General features: G+C 41.8%; 12 protein-coding genes across 12 annotated transcripts; 5 read left to right on the top strand and 7 right to left on the bottom strand.

The window, feature by feature from the left end:
- The first annotated feature begins 1872 nt into the window (after nucleotides 1-1872).
- Nucleotides 1873-2277, top strand: LOC113567398 (histone H4). Its single transcript, XM_026995114.1, has one exon. The coding sequence runs from the start codon at nucleotides 1903-1905 to the stop codon at nucleotides 2212-2214; it is 312 nt and encodes a 103-aa protein (XP_026850915.1). The 5' UTR covers nucleotides 1873-1902; the 3' UTR covers nucleotides 2215-2277.
- Nucleotides 2278-2737: 460 nt separating this feature from the next.
- Nucleotides 2738-3201, bottom strand: LOC113567394 (histone H2A). The gene has a single exon (XM_026995110.1). It carries the CDS (start codon nucleotides 3174-3176, stop codon nucleotides 2802-2804), a length of 375 nt encoding a protein of 124 aa, XP_026850911.1. The 5' UTR covers nucleotides 3177-3201; the 3' UTR covers nucleotides 2738-2801.
- Nucleotides 3202-3393: 192 nt separating this feature from the next.
- Nucleotides 3394-3814, top strand: LOC113567397 (histone H2B). The gene has a single exon (XM_026995113.1). It carries the CDS (start codon nucleotides 3405-3407, stop codon nucleotides 3774-3776), a length of 372 nt encoding a protein of 123 aa, XP_026850914.1. The 5' UTR covers nucleotides 3394-3404; the 3' UTR covers nucleotides 3777-3814.
- A 303-nt stretch (nucleotides 3815-4117) lies between these two features.
- LOC113567391 (histone H1-like) lies at nucleotides 4118-4992 on the bottom strand. Its single transcript, XM_026995107.1, has one exon. The coding sequence runs from the start codon at nucleotides 4979-4981 to the stop codon at nucleotides 4208-4210; it is 774 nt and encodes a 257-aa protein (XP_026850908.1). The 5' UTR covers nucleotides 4982-4992; the 3' UTR covers nucleotides 4118-4207.
- Nucleotides 4993-6272: 1280 nt separating this feature from the next.
- LOC113567392 (histone H3) lies at nucleotides 6273-6752 on the bottom strand. Its single transcript, XM_026995108.1, has one exon. The coding sequence runs from the start codon at nucleotides 6738-6740 to the stop codon at nucleotides 6330-6332; it is 411 nt and encodes a 136-aa protein (XP_026850909.1). The 5' UTR covers nucleotides 6741-6752; the 3' UTR covers nucleotides 6273-6329.
- A 5651-nt stretch (nucleotides 6753-12403) lies between these two features.
- LOC6587232 (histone H4) lies at nucleotides 12404-12808 on the top strand. The gene has a single exon (XM_026995115.1). It carries the CDS (start codon nucleotides 12434-12436, stop codon nucleotides 12743-12745), a length of 312 nt encoding a protein of 103 aa, XP_026850916.1. The 5' UTR covers nucleotides 12404-12433; the 3' UTR covers nucleotides 12746-12808.
- Nucleotides 12809-13270: 462 nt separating this feature from the next.
- Nucleotides 13271-13734, bottom strand: LOC113567395 (histone H2A). The gene has a single exon (XM_026995111.1). It carries the CDS (start codon nucleotides 13707-13709, stop codon nucleotides 13335-13337), a length of 375 nt encoding a protein of 124 aa, XP_026850912.1. The 5' UTR covers nucleotides 13710-13734; the 3' UTR covers nucleotides 13271-13334.
- A 192-nt stretch (nucleotides 13735-13926) lies between these two features.
- On the top strand, nucleotides 13927-14347 carry LOC113567396 (histone H2B). Its single transcript, XM_026995112.1, has one exon. The coding sequence runs from the start codon at nucleotides 13938-13940 to the stop codon at nucleotides 14307-14309; it is 372 nt and encodes a 123-aa protein (XP_026850913.1). The 5' UTR covers nucleotides 13927-13937; the 3' UTR covers nucleotides 14310-14347.
- Nucleotides 14348-14650: 303 nt separating this feature from the next.
- Nucleotides 14651-15525, bottom strand: LOC113567390 (histone H1-like). Its single transcript, XM_026995106.1, has one exon. The coding sequence runs from the start codon at nucleotides 15512-15514 to the stop codon at nucleotides 14741-14743; it is 774 nt and encodes a 257-aa protein (XP_026850907.1). The 5' UTR covers nucleotides 15515-15525; the 3' UTR covers nucleotides 14651-14740.
- A 1281-nt stretch (nucleotides 15526-16806) lies between these two features.
- Nucleotides 16807-17286, bottom strand: LOC113567417 (histone H3). Its single transcript, XM_026995155.1, has one exon. It carries the CDS (start codon nucleotides 17272-17274, stop codon nucleotides 16864-16866), a length of 411 nt encoding a protein of 136 aa, XP_026850956.1. The 5' UTR covers nucleotides 17275-17286; the 3' UTR covers nucleotides 16807-16863.
- A 5658-nt stretch (nucleotides 17287-22944) lies between these two features.
- Nucleotides 22945-23349, top strand: LOC113567422 (histone H4). Its single transcript, XM_026995160.1, has one exon. The coding sequence runs from the start codon at nucleotides 22975-22977 to the stop codon at nucleotides 23284-23286; it is 312 nt and encodes a 103-aa protein (XP_026850961.1). The 5' UTR covers nucleotides 22945-22974; the 3' UTR covers nucleotides 23287-23349.
- A 454-nt stretch (nucleotides 23350-23803) lies between these two features.
- On the bottom strand, nucleotides 23804-24267 carry LOC113567418 (histone H2A). The gene has a single exon (XM_026995156.1). The coding sequence runs from the start codon at nucleotides 24240-24242 to the stop codon at nucleotides 23868-23870; it is 375 nt and encodes a 124-aa protein (XP_026850957.1). The 5' UTR covers nucleotides 24243-24267; the 3' UTR covers nucleotides 23804-23867.
- Between the last annotated feature and the right edge of the window lie 150 nt (nucleotides 24268-24417).

Below are 24417 nucleotides of genomic sequence, written 5' to 3'. Positions count from 1 at the left end.
GCGTGCTCTCGGGTTTTCCTTCACTTGTGTAGGTATCGGCTTGCTTTTGGCTGCTGAGGCGTAGCTTCGTCCCTTTTCAATTCGGCTTTGTAGCTGGACAGTTGCAGCTGCAGTTGCGATGGACTTGTTTGTTTTTTTTTGGGTGTGGTTTCGCCTTTCGGTCATTTTTTTGATGTACTCAATTCGTACTGGGCAGATTTTAGCATTGGCCGTATGATTTCCAGAGCAGTTCACGCATTGGGTTTTTTGTGTGGTATCTTCTTGGCCGTCTTCCTTTTTCTTTAAGGTGCATTGCCCTGGAGCATGTGTTTTTGTGCATTTGACACAGCGGAATGCCATTTTGCAGTTGCTGGCAACATGGCAGAACCGTTGGCAATTGTGACATTGCTTAATTGCGTTTGGGTGCGGCTTGAAACCCTCGATGTTAATTCGGCAGTTGAGGAGTGTTGTTACTTTAAATATTTCGTTTATTTTTTCAGTTTTCTCCACTTGAACCATCCACATCTTTTCCTTGTAAGGCTTTACTGACAGGATGTTTAGCTCAGGCACGGCCTCAACTAGTGCTGTCTTGACCTCATCAGAATCGTACACTTCAAGTGGTAGTTTCCTTAAGATCACTGTGTGTGGCTTAACTTGCTTAGGCGTGAAGCTATAGTACAACACTTTGTTTTTGTTCAACAACTCTTTGGTTAGGTTGAAATCTGCCAATGTGAAGACCTTTACATGTATCACGTTTTTGTTTAGGATGTTGAGAGTAAATTTCTTTGATGATTCCTTCAGGAGTGTTGTTAGGGCTTTGGCGTTTTGCTGGTACGTTACTATGACCGGTAGACCTTTTTCGTTATTGCCATTTTTGGTGGGTATCACGGTCTTTTTCGGTATACGAATTGGCTTAGGTGGTGCTTTGGATGTGGATGTGGGTAGTTTGGGAAATTCCTTATTTTGAACATCCTCCGGTATGGTTTGTTGGGGTTTTGTGTTAAGAATTTGTTTGCTTGCACTAGCTTTTTTTGATTTTTTGGGTGTAGTCGGTGCACCTTCACTTTCCTTCACATCCTCAGGTTTCGTTTTTTTGGGTTTTGGTGTTGTTTTTGGCGTTGTGTTTACGGCTTCGATATATTTTTTGTATTTAATGTGCTCAGCACGTAGAAAATTGAGTTCTTCCATGATGGAATCCATCTCATCGCGGTCCATTATTACGGTATCTTGTTCCGTTTCGCAATCACTTATTAGATCACTTTCGCAATCACTGTCAGAGGTTGATAATTCTGCTCTGGTCCTTTTTACGTTATCGTATTCAGCTTCCATTGCCTCGTCAACGAGCCTAACATCGTCACTGATTGCCGAATGTGCTGCCATTTTGTTCGCTTTTTCCACACTGCAGCCTCCTTTCTCCGGCATATCACATATGTAGAGGCACTCTGCTTCTAGCAGTATATTGGTTTTAGTTGCACAATGTCTGCTCACTATTTTTAAAAAGTTCAGATTTTAGAGGTGCAATATATGCGATTTTCTGACTTGTTACACTTTGATCACGTCAATTCACTTAGTCCTTTTAGTCCTTCACTTCACTTTACTTCACTTGGCCACCTTTACCACGACCAGGCACTGTTTTCTTTATCACTGTTCACACTTGGTACGAGCCATTTTCACTATTCACTTTCAAAGTCTGAATTTGTAATAATCGATCGCGCATCCCGCCACTTACTTATAAAGCATTCTTCTGGTGGAGGGTTGAAACGAGAGAGTTGCCGAAGCATGCTATTTCATTTCACGAGCGAGATGCACATATCATTCGGACTCACTCGTGTTTTGATGGTGTTTTGTATAAATACAAGCGATACAAAATGTGGATGGCATTCGTTCTTCGTGTCGTAAAGTGAAACAACATAGTGAAAGAAAATGACTGGTCGTGGTAAAGGTGGCAAAGGCTTGGGAAAGGGAGGCGCTAAGCGTCATCGCAAGGTTCTTCGTGATAACATCCAGGGTATCACGAAGCCCGCTATCCGCCGTTTAGCTCGTCGTGGCGGTGTAAAACGTATCTCGGGACTCATCTACGAGGAAACTCGTGGAGTGCTGAAAGTGTTTTTGGAAAACGTTATCCGTGATGCCGTCACCTACACCGAACATGCCAAGAGGAAGACAGTCACAGCCATGGATGTTGTGTATGCTCTGAAGAGACAAGGCCGCACGCTGTACGGTTTCGGCGGTTAAGAAAATCTGTATAGTCTGCAGTTCAAAAGTAACCATAAATTAAACAATCGGTCCTTTTCAGGACCACAAAATAATCTAGAAGAGAGACATATTTTCAAAATCATGAATCGTACTTGATAATAGTGAAGTAAAAGCAGAATAATGAAAGAAAAAATAATTGATTGTCGAGTCATTGATTGCAATACGCAATTCCCATCTACTATGTACATACATATGTATGTGCGCTGCATATAGTGTTTTTCTTTCTTTCAGTCTAAAAGTTCAGCCATCTTTCCAAGATGGGAACTTTTTGATCGAAAGTATTCTCGTAGATAAACTTGGGTAGGTAGGTAAAATTTGGGTTCTTTCTTGGCAAGCAAACATTGAATTTCATCCGTTGTTCAGATGAGTCGGACGCAACTGTACTTTCTTTTAGGCCCTGTACCAAAAAAACACAAATATGTGCATTTTATTTCAACTGATAATAATGAATGATAATAAATTATGAAAATTCTCTTAATTCTTTTGACATAGTTTGGTCGTCCTGAAAAGGACGTTTTGGTTTATATATTGTACAAGAATGTAAATTGTTTTTGCTATTGGAACATTTATGCCTTCTTCTCGGTCTTCTTGGGCAGCAGAACGGCCTGGATGTTGGGCAACACACCACCCTGAGCAATGGTGACGCCTGAGAGCAGTTTGTTCAACTCCTCATCGTTGCGGATGGCCAGCTGCAGATGGCGAGGGATAATTCTCGTCTTCTTGTTATCACGGGCAGCATTGCCAGCCAACTCGAGAACTTCAGCGGCCAAGTATTCCATCACGGCAGCCAGGTAAACGGGAGCGCCGGCACCGACACGCTCGGCATAGTTGCCCTTGCGAAGTAGACGATGAATACGACCAACAGGGAACTGAAGACCAGCACGGTTCGACCGAGACTTTGCCTTTCCCTTCACTTTGCCACCTTTACCACGACCAGACATGTTAATAGATTCCTTTGCTTTTTCACTGTTCACACACGAATGTTGTCCAACGCCACAGAACGCCATATTTATACCTTTTCCGACTGCATGAGCGCTCAACCAAGGGGTGGGTTTTCGCCCGCTACGAAATGTATGTTAAACCTGAACAGACTACTCGAATAAAACTATAAGCTTCTGAGCCCAGTCCGTTCAAACACATTAAGTGTTTTACATAAAGTGAAGTGAAAAATGCCTCCCAAGACTAGTGGAAAGGCAGCCAAAAAGGCTGGAAAGGCTCAGAAGAACATCACCAAGAACGACAAGAAGAAGAAGCGCAAGAGGAAGGAGAGCTATGCCATCTATATTTACAAAGTTCTGAAGCAAGTCCATCCTGACACTGGTATTTCGTCGAAAGCGATGAGCATCATGAACAGCTTTGTAAATGACATCTTCGAGCGCATTGCTGCCGAGGCGTCTCGCTTGGCTCATTACAACAAGCGCTCAACCATCACCAGTCGGGAAATCCAAACGGCTGTGCGCCTGCTGCTGCCGGGAGAGCTGGCCAAGCACGCTGTTAGTGAGGGAACCAAGGCTGTCACCAAGTACACCAGCTCCAAGTAAATTGGTTTCGAACAAAACCCAAAAAGGCCCTTTTCAGGGCCACAAAATGTTCTTCCAAAGAAATTCCATTTTCAATATATAATTTCATCGATATGCAAGAAATATATGCACAATACAATAACAATTTTATTCAATTGCCGACCTCTGAGATACAGCGTCTGTGCGAACGGTTTTTCATACATATGTACGTATTTGATTCGGTTCGGGAAAAATGCATTCCGAATAACTCTTTGAATAACGTTTGAACTGGATGCTAAATATACAATATATCTATAGCATACTCGTATGTATGCAAGACAAGGCTCGATAATTTGTATCTCTTTTGAATATAGTTTTGTAGCCCTGAAAAGGGCTTGTTTAAATCAATTTCAGACGGATACATCTAAAATTTCGAATGCGACCTTGTACACCAACGTGTACAGTTTCACACTTTACTTTTTGGCCGCCGTCGTCTTGGCTTTCGGCTTCTTTACAGTGGCGGGAGCTGCTGGCTTCTTCGTTGTCTTCTTGGGCTTGACAGATGCCGCTGCAGCTACAGCCTTTGCTTTTGGCTTTGGCTTTGGTTTTGCTGGGCTCGACTTGGCCTTTGTCGCTGTTGGCTTCGCCTTCACGGTTCCAGTTTTCTTCGCATCCTTAGCCTTTGCCTTCTCAGTTTTCTTCTTCTCGGCGGTCTTCTTGGTGGCGACTGACTTCTTCACCTTTAGTTTCTTGTCACCGGCAGCGGCTGCTTTTTTAGGGCTTGCTGTCTTCTTGGTTGCCGCCGACGACGATGACGCCACCTTCTTACTTTTAACTTTCTTCTCGACAGATGCAACCTTTGGCTTAGGCTCCTTTTTGGCGGAAGCCGACAGCTTAAACGAACCAGATGCACCCTTTCCCTTTGTTTGGATCAGCTTTCCATTGGCAACGGCCGACTTCAAGTACTTCTTGATAAATGGGGCCAGTTTCTGGGCATCGCATTTGTATTCGGCAGTAATATATTTCTTGATTGCCAAAAGCGATGAGCCGCCACGTTCCTTCAAGCTCTTAATCGAAGCGTCAACCATTTGCTGAGTTGGGGGATGCGATGGTGGAGCTGTGGGCTTCTTTGCCTTTGCAGTAGCAGCAGCGGATCCAGATGCCTTTTTGGCGGCCACCTTCTTCTCCGCTGGTACTGGTGGAGCAGCCACTGGAGACGCGGATGTTGCAACTGCAGAATCAGACATTATTCTTTACAAAATTACACTTTTCAATGAAAAAACGCCGTTGTGGACCTGGGCTATGGTCCCTCGTTCGAATGAGAAGCGAGTAGAAGGGTAGTACGAAGATGATTTTAGCATTGGTGATTTGTTTGTTAGAAGTTTCATTGAACGTCTGGCTTATTTTTGCTTTTCTATATATAACTATTAAATAATTGAAATATATTTTCATTGATTCATATTGTTAAATATTTCAAATATTACTGTAAATCATTTATTTTGTGAATATCGTCCATCATCGATTTTTAATAATTGTGCAAACTTTGACAACTAGTTATCCAACTCTTATATTTTGGATTCAATGATATTAATAAATAACAATGCTGGCTCATTTTGATAAACTTTTTTTTTAAACATAAAATTTGATTAATTTACTTTAAGAGACAATAAACATATATTCACATATCGTTTAGTATGGTATTTTAAAATCGTTTTGAAGATAACCCTATTAGGTACAAAAAGACCACTTTCTGGATATGTTCAACATTGAATTTAGGGGTCAAAAAATATAAATGCTTAAAAATATATTGTTTAAAACCATTTTTCTTAAGGAAATGAACACGATTTTCAATTTTATATTATTTCTGATCCATTTTTGCCAATATTTACCCATAAATAACATACTTTCTTACCCACATAGCACTACAAATTAAGTTCATCTCAAAGTAAAAATCGAAAAAATAAATTTTACGTAAATTTTATTGTCTATACCAATTTATACGAATCTTAAGAACATATTTCATTTACTTTTGTTGAAGATTTTCATATATTTTCATTTATAACGACCAATTATTGCATACTAGTATACCAGTAGTAGATTCGAAAAATATCAAATGCAATTTATTGGTCATTGGAAAAATCTAAAATTGCGTTAAAAGGGTTTGTATTCTATTCTAGTTCCACAGGTCTATCTGTTTGTTTCTGATAGGTTTATCACCTCGCAACAAAAATATATTTTTCTTTCCCAAATACATAGAAATTATATGTGTCGCCGCAATTTAACCCTACACAAATGTTGTCCGCCTTTTAGAATTCTTACAATCAGCAAAATTCTTGAATGAAAAACCAGAAGATGTCAAAACATTCGTCTAACTATACATTTAATACGGATCGTATACGGTATTCTCCCAATCCAATTCTGTTTTGTATCTAAACCAACGCTCTAGCACAAAGCAAAGACAAAATTACAAATATTTTATTTGGGAAAAATAGTACGAGTATGCAGAAATAAAAAATCTCATTGAAAATTATTTTGTGGTCCTGAAAAGGACCGATTTGTATGAAATTTATATGCGCCTGACGAAGAAATATCAACTTAAGCACGCTCGCCACGGATACGTCTGGCCAGTTGGATGTCCTTGGGCATGATTGTGACACGCTTGGCATGGATGGCGCACAAGTTGGTATCTTCGAAGAGACCGACCAGATAGGCTTCGCTAGCTTCCTGGAGTGCCATTACTGCCGAGCTCTGGAAACGCAAGTCAGTTTTGAAATCCTGAGCGATTTCACGAACCAAACGCTGGAAAGGCAGTTTGCGGATCAGCAGCTCGGTACTCTTCTGGTAGCGACGGATTTCACGGAGGGCAACAGTGCCGGGGCGATAGCGATGAGGTTTCTTCACGCCTCCGGTTGCTGGAGCACTTTTACGTGCGGCCTTGGTAGCCAGTTGTTTGCGCGGCGCCTTGCCACCAGTCGATTTACGAGCAGTCTGCTTGGTACGAGCCATTTTCACTATTCACTTTCAAAGTCTGAATTTGTAATAATCGATCGCGTTTTTTTTTTTTTTTTTTAGCGTTTATTTATTGTCATATTTCATATTACAGTAGCACAGCTTCTGCTTAGGTATATAGTGATACATGAGTGACAAGTTCAAGCTTACTTTATCTTATGTGTGTGTAATTTTACCCTGCGCTTTAAGCTTATCCGGGTGCTAGTCTTTTGGTTACTATTATATTAGAGATCTTATCTTTAGTTTAGGTTATGTTATAGTTAATATCTAGTGGTTTAGTGTTTTCCAGGAAAAAATGGTTAAGTTAAAAACCTGGATAAAGTTTACTTTTGATTTGGTTTAGATCTTATGGGCTAATTTATGTGCTAAGCTTATTCTATTCTTATTTTACTGGGTAAAGGAGGGTGGAGTGGAGGGGAGTATTTACAGTATTTACAGTTGGACGGGGGAGTGGCTTATTGACTGGTATTGAATACCAGACCGTCGGCGTGACTTAGAGATCGATGTCTTCTGTGGTGGAAGATGAGGTTTTCGTCTTCGTCATAGATAATGCCCATTTCCATTAGATGGGTTAAATGATGGGCGGTAAGGAACTCAGTGTGGTAGTTTGCGGGTATTTCCGTTTGTATCGTATTATCTCTTTCGACCAGCTTCTCCAGTATTTGGAACATGAGTCTGTCTATCCTTGTTGTTTTTGTTAATTTATAAAGTCGCTTGTTCGGTATGTAGTGGCCCGTCAATGCGTCTCTGCTTTGAGTGCCGATTGATTTGCGAAGTATTTTTCTTTCGAACCGGCGCAGCTCTTCCATCTCGATAGTCTTTATGTTCATCCACGCTACATAGCCGTACATAAGAACTGGTTGTATTAGTTTTTTGTAGGCTAGAGCGCAGATTCTGGTGATGTGACTGATGTTCCCTTGATTGGTGGATATTGGTTTGTATATGTGCTGGATCTTGTGGATCATTGCACACGCTTTCCTTCGGGCATTTGCTGTGTGTGTCTTGAAGTTCAGTTTTTCGTCGTAGACAACACCGAGGTACTTGAACTGCTTTTCGTATTTAATTGCCAGTCTATCGTAGATGAATAGACTGGGCTGGAATCTCCTCGCATTCCTGTACAGGTAGCCCAATCGTGGGCCCTTAAGGATTGAGCTGGTGCATTTGCTTGCGTTGAGTTTGAGATGCCATTTGGTGAAGTAGTGGCACAGTATGTTCAGGTACCCGTTTAGCTCTCTTTCAGCGATGGCCATTGAACCGGAAGATGCCAGTAGCAGGATATCATCGGCGTAGATTAGTGCTTTAATTTGTGTGGTTGAGCCGGTAGGGACTTGGTAATCGGGCATGTCTGCCAGGTAGATGTTGTAGAGGATGGGTGCCAGCAGTGAACCTTGTGGAACCCCTGCTGGGATCGACCTTATAAGGGACAGATCCGAGTCTTCTGGGCTGCTAACTTGAAATGAGCGGTTTGTTAAATAATTATGGACTATTTTTGTTATGTCTGGGGTGAAATTTAATTGGGTCATCTTGTAAATGAGTCCGCTGGTCCAGACTGTGTCGAAAGCCTTCTCAAAGTCCAGAGCACAGGCTATTGTAGCACGTTTGTGGGATAAATTCTCAAAGATGAAATCATTTGCTGCGATGAACGCATGGTTGGTTGATGATTTCGCTCTGAAGCCATACTGAGTATCTTTCAACGTGCTATGTGAGTCCATGTGCTTCTGTATTTGTTGCATTATTATTTTCTCCAGCAGCAGACTTATTGCAGATAGTAGAGCAATAGGCCTGTAGGCTCGGAGGCTGTGCGGATTTAGTCCAGGTTTGTGAATGGCGATGATTCTGCTGTTCTTCCATTCGGAAGGGAAGTATCCTAAGTTTAGGCAGTGGTTAAATAGTGTTGCTAAATGTTTTAGCATTGGCATATTGCAGTGTTTCATCAGAAAGTTGCTGGTGCCGTCCGGTCCCATGGTCTTCTTTGAGTTTTTTATTTTCAGTATTTCAAAGAGCTCTTCGGCGTTTGTGAATCCGCATTCATGGGACTCGGGCCAGTTACCATCTGCTGTTCTGGAAATATTGAATGTAGTTTTGTATGAGTTTAGTGTTGTGGATGAGGTTTGGGCTATTGTTTCATTGATGGCGATTGTGTGTGCCCTGAGGACAGGGTCTGAGTCGGTGATGTTTTCATTTTGGCTATGGACTCTTTCGAAGGACCACGCCAGGGCATTAATTTTGTGAAAAGTGGAAGTTATATTTTGGGAGGTGCTAAGGTTTAGGTCTATGTCTATTAGAGCTGCTTCCACGTTGGTCAAATGTAGGTCATGAGCTAGTTGTTCTTTTGGTGGGGTGTTTGGATTGAGTGTTTGGAGTGATTTCTGGCTAATTTTACTTGGGTTAATTTTGCGTAGTTTTTGGTCTATTGTTTTCAGTTCTGCGATTTCTATGTGACAGTTTATTTGTATGTCCAGTTCTTTTATAGTGTCTTTGATTTGGTTGCGTTGGTTGGGTGTAAGGGTGGATAGGCGGCGGAAAAGCATGCGTCTAAGTTTTCGTTTTTTTTTGATTAGGTTTAGGCAGTGGGTGCTAAGTCGGGTGAACGGATTGTTTGGGTTAGTCGGGTTTATGGTTATTTTTGGGATTGCCTCATCAGAATCAAGGGCTTTGGCTATTGCATTTGTTAGAGTATGCACGTGGTTATCTATGTCAGCTGTGTTTAAGTTTTGGGTGTTTGGGATGTGTCTTAGGTTCTGTAAAATTATTGTGTTCCAGTGGATCGGGTCTATTTTATGAAAATTGTGTATCGATTTTGGTGGGTTGTAATTTAGTCGGTTCCGTCCTAGATTTATGTTTATGGTTATTCCAAAGTGGTCTGATGGGAAGTCTTTGATGATTTTGCAGCCGTAGGTAAATGTTGAGTAGTCTATTGGGGTTGAGGATGATGTTAGGAAAAAATCTATTGAGGAGTCTCCTGTCTGGTTGGGACGTGTGGGTTCTTGGGTTGGGTGGAGAATTAGGAATGGTTGGTCTGCCAGCCACCGCTCTAAGCTAATTCCTGACGTGTTGATGTGTTCTGGACGGTACGTGGGCCTATTCCAGGCTGGGTGTTTCGCGTTCAAATCACATCCGATTACGAATTGCTCATGATCCTCTATTTGAGCTAGCGAGTGCATTAGAATGTCCAAGTCTGAGCTTAGTAAAGGATGCTGGGGGCGTAGGTAGAGTGAGATTGCAATTAATCCAGTTCTTATATTGCGTCTGTTTGTATAGGAAATCTGCACTGCCACAGCCTCGATGTATTGCATTTGGTCGATTTTCACTCGTTCGTAACTGAGTCCATTTCTCACGCAGATGGCTACTGCTGTTCCAGGGCTTCTTGTGCTGTTCTGCGTGGATTCTAAGCTTGCTACATGTTGCCTCACGAATTGGTAGTTGGTTAATCCGGCTGAGTGCGTACTTCTCAGATTGTGCTCAGCGAGTAGCATCAGATCTGGCCTGTGTTTGTTTAGATGTTCGTTAAGTTCATTTCGCCTACGCCGTTGAACGATGCCATTGACGTTTTGGAACATGATTTTTACTGGCATTTAGTTGAGCGCGATTTGGATCAGGAAGTCCAGAATCAATTGCTGTTTTCCCTTTTTATCCGAGCTGGAGTTTGGGTATTTCTTAATTAGGGATTGCATGATGTCGAAGCAGGTAAGCAAATCTTTTCCAAATGCATCCACAGAGTCCCCGTTGAGTTGTTCAAATGAAAAACCGGCGTTTTCTTCTGCGGTGTTTGCCTGTTTCTTTTCTTGGCGTGCTCTCGGGTTTTCCTTCACTTGTGTAGGTATCGGCTTGCTTTTGGCTGCTGAGGCGTAGCTTCGTCCCTTTTCAATTCGGCTTTGTAGCTGGACAGTTGCAGCTGCAGTTGCGATGGACTTGTTTGTTTTTTTTTGGGTGTGGTTTCGCCTTTCGGTCATTTTTTTGATGTACTCAATTCGTACTGGGCAGATTTTAGCATTGGCCGTATGATTTCCAGAGCAGTTCACGCATTGGGTTTTTTGTGTGGTATCTTCTTGGCCGTCTTCCTTTTTCTTTAAGGTGCATTGCCCTGGAGCATGTGTTTTTGTGCATTTGACACAGCGGAATGCCATTTTGCAGTTGCTGGCAACATGGCAGAACCGTTGGCAATTGTGACATTGCTTAATTGCGTTTGGGTGCGGCTTGAAACCCTCGATGTTAATTCGGCAGTTGAGGAGTGTTGTTACTTTAAATATTTCGTTTATTTTTTCAGTTTTCTCCACTTGAACCATCCACATCTTTTCCTTGTAAGGCTTTACTGACAGGATGTTTAGCTCAGGCACGGCCTCAACTAGTGCTGTCTTGACCTCATCAGAATCGTACACTTCAAGTGGTAGTTTCCTTAAGATCACTGTGTGTGGCTTAACTTGCTTAGGCGTGAAGCTATAGTACAACACTTTGTTTTTGTTCAACAACTCTTTGGTTAGGTTGAAATCTGCCAATGTGAAGACCTTTACATGTATCACGTTTTTGTTTAGGATGTTGAGAGTAAATTTCTTTGATGATTCCTTCAGGAGTGTTGTTAGGGCTTTGGCGTTTTGCTGGTACGTTACTATGACCGGTAGACCTTTTTCGTTATTGCCATTTTTGGTGGGTATCACGGTCTTTTTCGGTATACGAATTGGCTTAGGTGGTGCTTTGGATGTGGATGTGGGTAGTTTGGGAAATTCCTTATTTTGAACATCCTCCGGTATGGTTTGTTGGGGTTTTGTGTTAAGAATTTGTTTGCTTGCACTAGCTTTTTTTGATTTTTTGGGTGTAGTCGGTGCACCTTCACTTTCCTTCACATCCTCAGGTTTCGTTTTTTTGGGTTTTGGTGTTGTTTTTGGCGTTGTGTTTACGGCTTCGATATATTTTTTGTATTTAATGTGCTCAGCACGTAGAAAATTGAGTTCTTCCATGATGGAATCCATCTCATCGCGGTCCATTATTACGGTATCTTGTTCCGTTTCGCAATCACTTATTAGATCACTTTCGCAATCACTGTCAGAGGTTGATAATTCTGCTCTGGTCCTTTTTACGTTATCGTATTCAGCTTCCATTGCCTCGTCAACGAGCCTAACATCGTCACTGATTGCCGAATGTGCTGCCATTTTGTTCGCTTTTTCCACACTGCAGCCTCCTTTCTCCGGCATATCACATATGTAGAGGCACTCTGCTTCTAGCAGTATATTGGTTTTAGTTGCACAATGTCTGCTCACTATTTTTAAAAAGTTCAGATTTTAGAGGTGCAATATATGCGATTTTCTGACTTGTTACACTTTGATCACGTCAATTCACTTAGTCCTTTTAGTCCTTCACTTCACTTTACTTCACTTGGCCACCTTTACCACGACCAGGCACTGTTTTCTTTATCACTGTTCACACTTGGTACGAGCCATTTTCACTATTCACTTTCAAAGTCTGAATTTGTAATAATCGATCGCGCATCCCGCCACTTACTTATAAAGCATTCTTCTGGTGGAGGGTTGAAACGAGAGATTTGCCGAAGCATGCTATTTCATTTCACGAGCGAGATGCACATATCATTCGGACTCACTCGTGTTTTGATGGTGTTTTGTATAAATACAAGCGATACAAAATGTGGATGGCATTCGTTCTTCGTGTCGTAAAGTGAAACAACATAGTGAAAGAAAATGACTGGTCGTGGTAAAGGTGGCAAAGGCTTGGGAAAGGGAGGCGCTAAGCGTCATCGCAAGGTTCTTCGTGATAACATCCAGGGTATCACGAAGCCCGCTATCCGCCGTTTAGCTCGTCGTGGCGGTGTAAAACGTATCTCGGGACTCATCTACGAGGAAACTCGTGGAGTGCTGAAAGTGTTTTTGGAAAACGTTATCCGTGATGCCGTCACCTACACCGAACATGCCAAGAGGAAGACAGTCACAGCCATGGATGTTGTGTATGCTCTGAAGAGACAAGGCCGCACGCTGTACGGTTTCGGCGGTTAAGAAAATCTGTATAGTCTGCAGTTCAAAAGTAACCATAAATTAAACAATCGGTCCTTTTCAGGACCACAAAATAATCTAGAAGGGAGACATATTTTCAAAATCATGAATCGTACTTGATAATAGTAAAAGTAAAAGCAGAATAATGAAAGAAAAAATGAATTGATTGTCGAGTCATTGATTGCAATACGCAATTCCCATCTACTATGTACATACATATGTATGTGCGCTGCATATAGTGTTTTTCTTTCTTTCAGTCTAAAAGTTCAGCCATCTTTCCAAGATGGGAACTTTTTGATCGAAAGTATTCTCGTAGATAAACTTGGGTAGGTAGGTAAAATTTGGGTTCTTTCTTGGCAAGCAAACATTGAATTTCATCCGTTGTTCAGATGAGTCGGACGCAACTGTACTTTCTTTTAGGCCCTGTACCAAAAAAACACAAATATGTGCATTTTATTTCAACTGATAATAATGAATGATAATAAATTATGAAAATTCTCTTAATTCTTTTGACATAGTTTGGTCGTCCTGAAAAGGACGTTTTGGTTTATATATTGTACAAGAATGTAAATTGTTTTTGCTATTGGAACATTTATGCCTTCTTCTCGGTCTTCTTGGGCAGCAGAACGGCCTGGATGTTGGGCAACACACCACCCTGAGCAATGGTGACGCCTGAGAGCAGTTTGTTCAACTCCTCATCGTTGCGGATGGCCAGCTGCAGATGGCGAGGGATAATTCTCGTCTTCTTGTTATCACGGGCAGCATTGCCAGCCAACTCGAGAACTTCAGCGGCCAAGTATTCCATCACGGCAGCCAGGTAAACGGGAGCGCCGGCACCGACACGCTCGGCATAGTTGCCCTTGCGAAGTAGACGATGAATACGACCAACAGGGAACTGAAGACCAGCACGGTTCGACCGAGACTTTGCCTTTCCCTTCACTTTGCCACCTTTACCACGACCAGACATGTTAATAGATTCCTTTGCTTTTTCACTGTTCACACACGAATGTTGTCCAACGCCACAGAACGCCATATTTATACCTTTTCCGACTGCATGAGCGCTCAACCAAGGGGTGGGTTTTCGCCCGCTACGAAATGTATGTTAAACCTGAACAGACTACTCGAATAAAACTATAAGGTTCTGAGCCCAGTCCGTTCAAACACATTAAGTGTTTTACATAAAGTGAAGTGAAAAATGCCTCCCAAGACTAGTGGAAAGGCAGCCAAAAAGGCTGGAAAGGCTCAGAAGAACATCACCAAGAACGACAAGAAGAAGAAGCGCAAGAGGAAGGAGAGCTATGCCATCTATATTTACAAAGTTCTGAAGCAAGTCCATCCTGACACTGGTATTTCGTCGAAAGCGATGAGCATCATGAACAGCTTTGTAAATGACATCTTCGAGCGCATTGCTGCCGAGGCGTCTCGCTTGGCTCATTACAACAAGCGCTCAACCATCACCAGTCGGGAAATCCAAACGGCTGTGCGCCTGCTGCTGCCGGGAGAGCTGGCCAAGCACGCTGTTAGTGAGGGAACCAAGGCTGTCACCAAGTACACCAGCTCCAAGTAAATTGGTTTCGAACAAAACCCAAAAAGGCCCTTTTCAGGGCCACAAAATGTTCTTCCAAAGAAATTCCATTTTCAATATATAATTTCATCGATATGCAAGAAATATATGCACAATACAATAACAATTTTATTCAATTGCCGACCTCTGAGATACAGCGTCTGTGCGAACGGTTTTTCATACATATGTACGTATTTGATTCGGTTCGGGAAAAATGCATTCCGAATAACTCTTTGAATAACGTTTGAACTGGATGCTAAATATACAATATATCTGTAGCATACTCGTATGTATGCAAGACAAGGCTCGATAATTTGTATCTCTTTTGAATATAGTTTTGTAGCCCTGAAAAGGGCTTGTTTAAATCAATTTCAGACGGATACATCTAAAATTTCGAATGCGACCTTGTACACCAACGTGTACAGTTTCACACTTTACTTTTTGGCCGCCGTCGTCTTGGCTTTCGGCTTCTTTACAGTGGCGGGAGCTGCTGGCTTCTTCGTTGTCTTCTTGGGCTTGACAGATGCCGCTGCAGCTACAGCCTTTGCTTTTGGCTTTGGCTTTGGTTTTGCTGGGCTCGACTTGGCCTTTGTCGCTGCTGGCTTCGCCTTCACGGTTCCAGTTTTCTTCGCATCCTTAGCCTTTGCCTTCTCAGTTTTCTTCTTCTCGGCGGTCTTCTTGGTGGCGACTGACTTCTTCACCTTTAGTTTCTTGTCACCGGCAGCGGCTGCTTTTTTAGGGCTTGCTGTCTTCTTGGTTGCCGCCGACGACGATGACGCCACCTTCTTACTTTTAACTTTCTTCTCGACAGATGCAACCTTTGGCTTAGGCTCCTTTTTGGCGGAAGCCGACAGCTTAAACGAACCAGATGCACCCTTTCCCTTTGTTTGGATCAGCTTTCCATTGGCAACGGCCGACTTCAAGTACTTCTTGATAAATGGGGCCAGTTTCTGGGCATCGCATTTGTATTCGGCAGTAATATATTTCTTGATTGCCAAAAGCGATGAGCCGCCACGTTCCTTCAAGCTCTTAATCGAAGCGTCAACCATTTGCTGAGTTGGGGGATGCGATGGTGGAGCTGTGGGCTTCTTTGCCTTTGCAGTAGCAGCAGCGGATCCAGATGCCTTTTTGGCGGCCACCTTCTTCTCCGCTGGTACTGGTGGAGCAGCCACTGGAGACGCGGATGTTGCAACTGCAGAATCAGACATTATTCTTTACAAAATTACACTTTTCAATGAAAAAACGCCGTTGTGGACCTGGGCTATGGTCCCTCGTTCGAATGAGAAGCGAGTAGAAGGGTAGTACGAAGATGATTTTAGCATTGGTGATTTGTTTGTTAGAAGTTTCATTGAACGTCTGGCTTATTTTTGCTTTTCTATATATAACTATTAAATAATTGAAATATATTTTCATTGATTCATATTGTTAAATATTTCAAATATTACTGTAAATCATTTATTTTGTGAATATCGTCCATCATCGATTTTTAATAATTGTGCAAACTTTGACAACTAGTTATCCAACTCTTATATTTTGGATTCAATGATATTAATAAATAACAATGCTGGCTCATTTTGATAAACTTTTTTTTTAAACATAAAATTTGATTAATTTACTTTAAGAGACAATAAACATATATTCACATATCGTTTAGTATGGTATTTTAAAATCGTTTTGAAGATAACCCTATTAGGTACAAAAAGACCACTTTCTGGATATGTTCAACATTGCAATTTAGGGGTCAAAAAATATAAATGCTTAAAAATATATTGTTTAAAACCATTTTTCTTAAGGAAATGAACACGATTTTCAATTTTATATTATTTCTGATCCATTTTTGCCAATATTTACCCATAAATAACATACTTTCTTACCCACATAGCACTACAAATTAAGTTCATCTCAAAGTAAAAATCGAAAAAATAAATTTTACGTAAATTTTATTGTCTATACCAATTTATACGAATCTTAAGAACATATTTCATTTACTTTTGTTGAAGATTTTCATATATTTTCATTTATAACGACCAATTATTGCATACTAGTATACCAGTAGTAGATTCGAAAAATATCAAATGCAATTTATTGGTCATTGGAAAAATCTAAAATTGCGTTAAAAGGGTTTGTATTCTATTCTAGTTCCACAGGTCTATCTGTTTGTTTCTGATAGGTTTATCACCTCGCAACAAAAATATATTTTTCTTTCCCAAATACATAGAAATTATATGTGTCGCCGCAATTTAACCCTACACAAATGTTGTCCGCCTTTTAGAATTCTTACAATCAGCAAAATTCTTGAATGAAAAACCAGAAGATGTCAAAACATTCGTCTAACTATACATTTAATACGGATCGTATACGGTATTCTCCCAATCCAATTCTGTTTTGTATCTAAACCAACGCTCTAGCACAAAGCAAAGACAAAATTACAAATATTTTATTTGGGAAAAATAGTACGAGTATGCAGAAATAAAAAATCTCATTGAAAATTATTTTGTGGTCCTGAAAAGGACCGATTTGTATGAAATTTATATGCGCCTGACGAAGAAATATCAACTTAAGCACGCTCGCCACGGATACGTCTGGCCAGTTGGATGTCCTTGGGCATGATTGTGACACGCTTGGCATGGATGGCGCACAAGTTGGTATCTTCGAAGAGACCGACCAGATAGGCTTCGCTAGCTTCCTGGAGTGCCATTACTGCCGAGCTCTGGAAACGCAAGTCAGTTTTGAAATCCTGAGCGATTTCACGAACCAAACGCTGGAAAGGCAGTTTGCGGATCAGCAGCTCGGTACTCTTCTGGTAGCGACGGATTTCACGGAGGGCAACAGTGCCGGGGCGATAGCGATGAGGTTTCTTCACGCCTCCGGTTGCTGGAGCACTTTTACGTGCGGCCTTGGTAGCCAGTTGTTTGCGCGGCGCCTTGCCACCAGTCGATTTACGAGCAGTCTGCTTGGTACGAGCCATTTTCACTATTCACTTTCAAAGTCTGAATTTGTAATAATCGATCGCGTTTTTTTTTTTTTTTTTTTTTTTTAGCGTTTATTTATTGTCATATTTCATATTACAGTAGCACAGCTTCTGCTTAGGTATATAGTGATACATGAGTGACAAGTTCAAGCTTACTTTATCTTATGTGTGTGTAATTTTACCCTGCGCTTTAAGCTTATCCGGGTGCTAGTCTTTTGGTTACTATTATATTAGAGATCTTATCTTTAGTTTAGGTTATGTTATAGTTAATATCTAGTGGTTTAGTGTTTTCCAGGAAAAAATGGTTAAGTTAAAAACCTGGATAAAGTTTACTTTTGATTTGGTTTAGATCTTATGGGCTAATTTATGTGCTAAGCTTATTCTATTCTTATTTTACTGGGTAAAGGAGGGTGGAGTGGAGGGGAGTATTTACAGTATTTACAGTTGGACGGGGGAGTGGCTTATTGACTGGTATTGAATACCAGACCGTCGGCGTGACTTAGAGATCGATGTCTTCTGTGGTGGAAGATGAGGTTTTCGTCTTCGTCATAGATAATGCCCATTTCCATTAGATGGGTTAAATGATGGGCGGTAAGGAACTCAGTGTGGTAGTTTGCGGGTATTTCCGTTTGTATCGTATTATCTCTTTCGACCAGCTTCTCCAGTATTTGGAACATGAGTCTGTCTATCCTTGTTGTTTTTGTTAATTTATAAAGTCGCTTGTTCGGTATGTAGTGGCCCGTCAATGCGTCTCTGCTTTGAGTGCCGATTGATTTGCGAAGTATTTTTCTTTCGAACCGGCGCAGCTCTTCCATCTCGATAGTCTTTATGTTCATCCACGCTACATAGCCGTACATAAGAACTGGTTGTATTAGTTTTTTGTAGGCTAGAGCGCAGATTCTGGTGATGTGACTGATGTTCCCTTGATTGGTGGATATTGGTTTGTATATGTGCTGGATCTTGTGGATCATTGCACACGCTTTCCTTCGGGCATTTGCTGTGTGTGTCTTGAAGTTCAGTTTTTCGTCGTAGACAACACCGAGGTACTTGAACTGCTTTTCGTATTTAATTGCCAGTCTATCGTAGATGAATAGACTGGGCTGGAATCTCCTCGCATTCCTGTACAGGTAGCCCAATCGTGGGCCCTTAAGGATTGAGCTGGTGCATTTGCTTGCGTTGAGTTTGAGATGCCATTTGGTGAAGTAGTGGCACAGTATGTTCAGGTACCCGTTTAGCTCTCTTTCAGCGATGGCCATTGAACCGGAAGATGCCAGTAGCAGGATATCATCGGCGTAGATTAGTGCTTTAATTTGTGTGGTTGAGCCGGTAGGGACTTGGTAATCGGGCATGTCTGCCAGGTAGATGTTGTAGAGGATGGGTGCCAGCAGTGAACCTTGTGGAACCCCTGCTGGGATCGACCTTATAAGGGACAGATCCGAGTCTTCTGGGCTGCTAACTTGAAATGAGCGGTTTGTTAAATAATTATGGACTATTTTTGTTATGTCTGGGGTGAAATTTAATTGGGTCATCTTGTAAATGAGTCCGCTGGTCCAGACTGTGTCGAAAGCCTTCTCAAAGTCCAGAGCACAGGCTATTGTAGCACGTTTGTGGGATAAATTCTCAAAGATGAAATCATTTGCTGCGATGAACGCATGGTTGGTTGATGATTTCGCTCTGAAGCCATACTGAGTATCTTTCAACGTGCTATGTGAGTCCATGTGCTTCTGTATTTGTTGCATTATTATTTTCTCCAGCAGCAGACTTATTGCAGATAGTAGAGCAATAGGCCTGTAGGCTCGGAGGCTGTGCGGATTTAGTCCAGGTTTGTGAATGGCGATGATTCTGCTGTTCTTCCATTCGGAAGGGAAGTATCCTAAGTTTAGGCAGTGGTTAAATAGTGTTGCTAAATGTTTTAGCATTGGCATATTGCAGTGTTTCATCAGAAAGTTGCTGGTGCCGTCCGGTCCCATGGTCTTCTTTGAGTTTTTTATTTTCAGTATTTCAAAGAGCTCTTCGGCGTTTGTGAATCCGCATTCATGGGACTCGGGCCAGTTACCATCTGCTGTTCTGGAAATATTGAATGTAGTTTTGTATGAGTTTAGTGTTGTGGATGAGGTTTGGGCTATTGTTTCATTGATGGCGATTGTGTGTGCCCTGAGGACAGGGTCTGAGTCGGTGATGTTTTCATTTTGGCTATGGACTCTTTCGAAGGACCACGCCAGGGCATTAATTTTGTGAAAAGTGGAAGTTATATTTTGGGAGGTGCTAAGGTTTAGGTCTATGTCTATTAGAGCTGCTTCCACGTTGGTCAAATGTAGGTCATGAGCTAGTTGTTCTTTTGGTGGGGTGTTTGGATTGAGTGTTTGGAGTGATTTCTGGCTAATTTTACTTGGGTTAATTTTGCGTAGTTTTTGGTCTATTGTTTTCAGTTCTGCGATTTCTATGTGACAGTTTATTTGTATGTCCAGTTCTTTTATAGTGTCTTTGATTTGGTTGCGTTGGTTGGGTGTAAGGGTGGATAGGCGGCGGAAAAGCATGCGTCTAAGTTTTCGTTTTTTTTTGATTAGGTTTAGGCAGTGGGTGCTAAGTCGGGTGAACGGATTGTTTGGGTTAGTCGGGTTTATGGTTATTTTTGGGATTGCCTCATCAGAATCAAGGGCTTTGGCTATTGCATTTGTTAGAGTATGCACGTGGTTATCTATGTCAGCTGTGTTTAAGTTTTGGGTGTTTGGGATGTGTCTTAGGTTCTGTAAAATTATTGTGTTCCAGTGGATCGGGTCTATTTTATGAAAATTGTGTATCGATTTTGGTGGGTTGTAATTTAGTCGGTTCCGTCCTAGATTTATGTTTATGGTTATTCCAAAGTGGTCTGATGGGAAGTCTTTGATGATTTTGCAGCCGTAGGTAAATGTTGAGTAGTCTATTGGGGTTGAGGATGATGTTAGGAAAAAATCTATTGAGGAGTCTCCTGTCTGGTTGGGACGTGTGGGTTCTTGGGTTGGGTGGAGAATTAGGAATGGTTGGTCTGCCAGCCACCGCTCTAAGCTAATTCCTGACGTGTTGATGTGTTCTGGACGGTACGTGGGCCTATTCCAGGCTGGGTGTTTCGCGTTCAAATCACATCCGATTACGAATTGCTCATGATCCTCTATTTGAGCTAGCGAGTGCATTAGAATGTCCAAGTCTGAGCTTAGTAAAGGATGCTGGGGGCGTAGGTAGAGTGAGATTGCAATTAATCCAGTTCTTATATTGCGTCTGTTTGTATAGGAAATCTGCACTGCCACAGCCTCGATGTATTGCATTTGGTCGATTTTCACTCGTTCGTAACTGAGTCCATTTCTCACGCAGATGGCTACTGCTGTTCCAGGGCTTCTTGTGCTGTTCTGCGTGGATTCTAAGCTTGCTACATGTTGCCTCACGAATTGGTAGTTGGTTAATCCGGCTGAGTGCGTACTTCTCAGATTGTGCTCAGCGAGTAGCATCAGATCTGGCCTGTGTTTGTTTAGATGTTCGTTAAGTTCATTTCGCCTACGCCGTTGAACGATGCCATTGACGTTTTGGAACATGATTTTTACTGGCATTTAGTTGAGCGCGATTTGGATCAGGAAGTCCAGAATCAATTGCTGTTTTCCCTTTTTATCCGAGCTGGAGTTTGGGTATTTCTTAATTAGGGATTGCATGATGTCGAAGCAGGTAAGCAAATCTTTTCCAAATGCATCCACAGAGTCCCCGTTGAGTTGTTCAAATGAAAAACCGGCGTTTTCTTCTGCGGTGTTTGCCTGTTTCTTTTCTTGGCGTGCTCTCGGGTTTTCCTTCACTTGTGTAGGTATCGGCTTGCTTTTGGCTGCTGAGGCGTAGCTTCGTCCCTTTTCAATTCGGCTTTGTAGCTGGACAGTTGCAGCTGCAGTTGCGATGGACTTGTTTGTTTTTTTTTGGGTGTGGTTTCGCCTTTCGGTCATTTTTTTGATGTACTCAATTCGTACTGGGCAGATTTTAGCATTGGCCGTATGATTTCCAGAGCAGTTCACGCATTGGGTTTTTTGTGTGGTATCTTCTTGGCCGTCTTCCTTTTTCTTTAAGGTGCATTGCCCTGGAGCATGTGTTTTTGTGCATTTGACACAGCGGAATGCCATTTTGCAGTTGCTGGCAACATGGCAGAACCGTTGGCAATTGTGACATTGCTTAATTGCGTTTGGGTGCGGCTTGAAACCCTCGATGTTAATTCGGCAGTTGAGGAGTGTTGTTACTTTAAATATTTCGTTTATTTTTTCAGTTTTCTCCACTTGAACCATCCACATCTTTTCCTTGTAAGGCTTTACTGACAGGATGTTTAGCTCAGGCACGGCCTCAACTAGTGCTGTCTTGACCTCATCAGAATCGTACACTTCAAGTGGTAGTTTCCTTAAGATCACTGTGTGTGGCTTAACTTGCTTAGGCGTGAAGCTATAGTACAACACTTTGTTTTTGTTCAACAACTCTTTGGTTAGGTTGAAATCTGCCAATGTGAAGACCTTTACATGTATCACGTTTTTGTTTAGGATGTTGAGAGTAAATTTCTTTGATGATTCCTTCAGGAGTGTTGTTAGGGCTTTGGCGTTTTGCTGGTACGTTACTATGACCGGTAGACCTTTTTCGTTATTGCCATTTTTGGTGGGTATCACGGTCTTTTTCGGTATACGAATTGGCTTAGGTGGTGCTTTGGATGTGGATGTGGGTAGTTTGGGAAATTCCTTATTTTGAACATCCTCCGGTATGGTTTGTTGGGGTTTTGTGTTAAGAATTTGTTTGCTTGCACTAGCTTTTTTTGATTTTTTGGGTGTAGTCGGTGCACCTTCACTTTCCTTCACATCCTCAGGTTTCGTTTTTTTTGGGTTTTGGTGTTGTTTTTGGCGTTGTGTTTACGGCTTCGATATATTTTTTGTATTTAATGTGCTCAGCACGTAGAAAATTGAGTTCTTCCATGATGGAATCCATCTCATCGCGGTCCATTATTACGGTATCTTGTTCCGTTTCGCAATCACTTATTAGATCACTTTCGCAATCACTGTCAGAGGTTGATAATTCTGCTCTGGTCCTTTTTACGTTATCGTATTCAGCTTCCATTGCCTCGTCAACGAGCCTAACATCGTCACTGATTGCCGAATGTGCTGCCATTTTGTTCGCTTTTTCCACACTGCAGCCTCCTTTCTCCGGCATATCACATATGTAGAGGCACTCTGCTTCTAGCAGTATATTGGTTTTAGTTGCACAATGTCTGCTCACTATTTTTAAAAAGTTCAGATTTTAGAGGTGCAATATATGCGATTTTCTGACTTGTTACACTTTGATCACGTCAATTCACTTAGTCCTTTTAGTCCTTCACTTCACTTTACTTCACTTGGCCACCTTTACCACGACCAGGCACTGTTTTCTTTATCACTGTTCACACTTGGTACGAGCCATTTTCACTATTCACTTTCAAAGTCTGAATTTGTAATAATCGATCGCGCATCCCGCCACTTACTTATAAAGCATTCTTCTGGTGGAGGGTTGAAACGAGAGAGTTGCCGAAGCATGCTATTTCATTTCACGAGCGAGATGCACATATCATTCGGACTCACTCGTGTTTTGATGGTGTTTTGTATAAATACAAGCGATACAAAATGTGGATGGCATTCGTTCTTCGTGTCGTAAAGTGAAACAACATAGTGAAAGAAAATGACTGGTCGTGGTAAAGGTGGCAAAGGCTTGGGAAAGGGAGGCGCTAAGCGTCATCGCAAGGTTCTTCGTGATAACATCCAGGGTATCACGAAGCCCGCTATCCGCCGTTTAGCTCGTCGTGGCGGTGTAAAACGTATCTCGGGACTCATCTACGAGGAAACTCGTGGAGTGCTGAAAGTGTTTTTGGAAAACGTTATCCGTGATGCCGTCACCTACACCGAACATGCCAAGAGGAAGACAGTCACAGCCATGGATGTTGTGTATGCTCTGAAGAGACAAGGCCGCACGCTGTACGGTTTCGGCGGTTAAGAAAATCTGTATAGTCTGCAGTTCAAAAGTAACCATAAATTAAACAATCGGTCCTTTTCAGGACCACAAAATAATCTAGAAGAGAGACATATTTTCAAAATCATGAATCGTACTTGATAATAGTGAAGTAAAAGCAGAATAATGAAAGAAAAAATTGATTGTCGAGTCATTGACAATACGCAATTCCCATCTACTATGTACATACATATGTATGTGCGCTGCATATAGTGTTTTTCTTTCTTTCAGTCTAAAAGTTCAGCCATCTTTCCAAGATGGGAACTTTTTGATCGAAAGTATTCTCGTAGATAAACTTGGGTAGGTAGGTAAAATTTGGGTTCTTTCTTGGCAAGCAAACATTGAATTTCATCCGTTGTTCAGATGAGTCGGACGCAACTGTACTTTCTTTTAGGCCCTGTACCAAAAAAACACAAATATGTGCATTTTATTTCAACTGATAATAATGAATGATAATAAATTATGAAAATTCTCTTAATTCTTTTGACATAGTTTGGTCGTCCTGAAAAGGACGTTTTGGTTTATATATTGTACAAGAATGTAAATTGTTTTTGCTATTGGAACATTTATGCCTTCTTCTCGGTCTTCTTGGGCAGCAGAACGGCCTGGATGTTGGGCAACACACCACCCTGAGCAATGGTGACGCCTGAGAGCAGTTTGTTCAACTCCTCATCGTTGCGGATGGCCAGCTGCAGATGGCGAGGGATAATTCTCGTCTTCTTGTTATCACGGGCAGCATTGCCAGCCAACTCGAGAACTTCAGCGGCCAAGTATTCCATCACGGCAGCCAGGTAAACGGGAGCGCCGGCACCGACACGCTCGGCATAGTTGCCCTTGCGAAGTAGACGATGAATACGACCAACAGGGAACTGAAGACCAGCACGGTTCGACCGAGACTTTGCCTTTCCCTTCACTTTGCCACCTTTACCACGACCAGACATGTTAATAGATTCCTTTGCTTTTTCACTGTTCACACACGAATGTTGTCCAACGCCACAGAACGCCATATTTATACCTTTTCCGACTGCATGAGCGCTCAACCAAGGGGTGGGTTTTCGCCCGCTACGAAATGTATGTTAAACCTGAACAGACTACTCGAATAAAACTATAAGCTTC

The sequence above is a fragment of the Drosophila persimilis genome, unplaced genomic scaffold (assembly GCF_003286085.1).
Source record: "Drosophila persimilis strain 14011-0111.01,24,50 unplaced genomic scaffold, DperRS2 tig00000000-arrow-pilon, whole genome shotgun sequence".
Lineage (NCBI taxonomy): Eukaryota > Metazoa > Arthropoda > Insecta > Diptera > Drosophilidae > Drosophila > Drosophila persimilis.
Note: the sequence above shows the minus strand (reverse complement) of the source record. Positions and strands in the feature narration are given on the sequence as shown.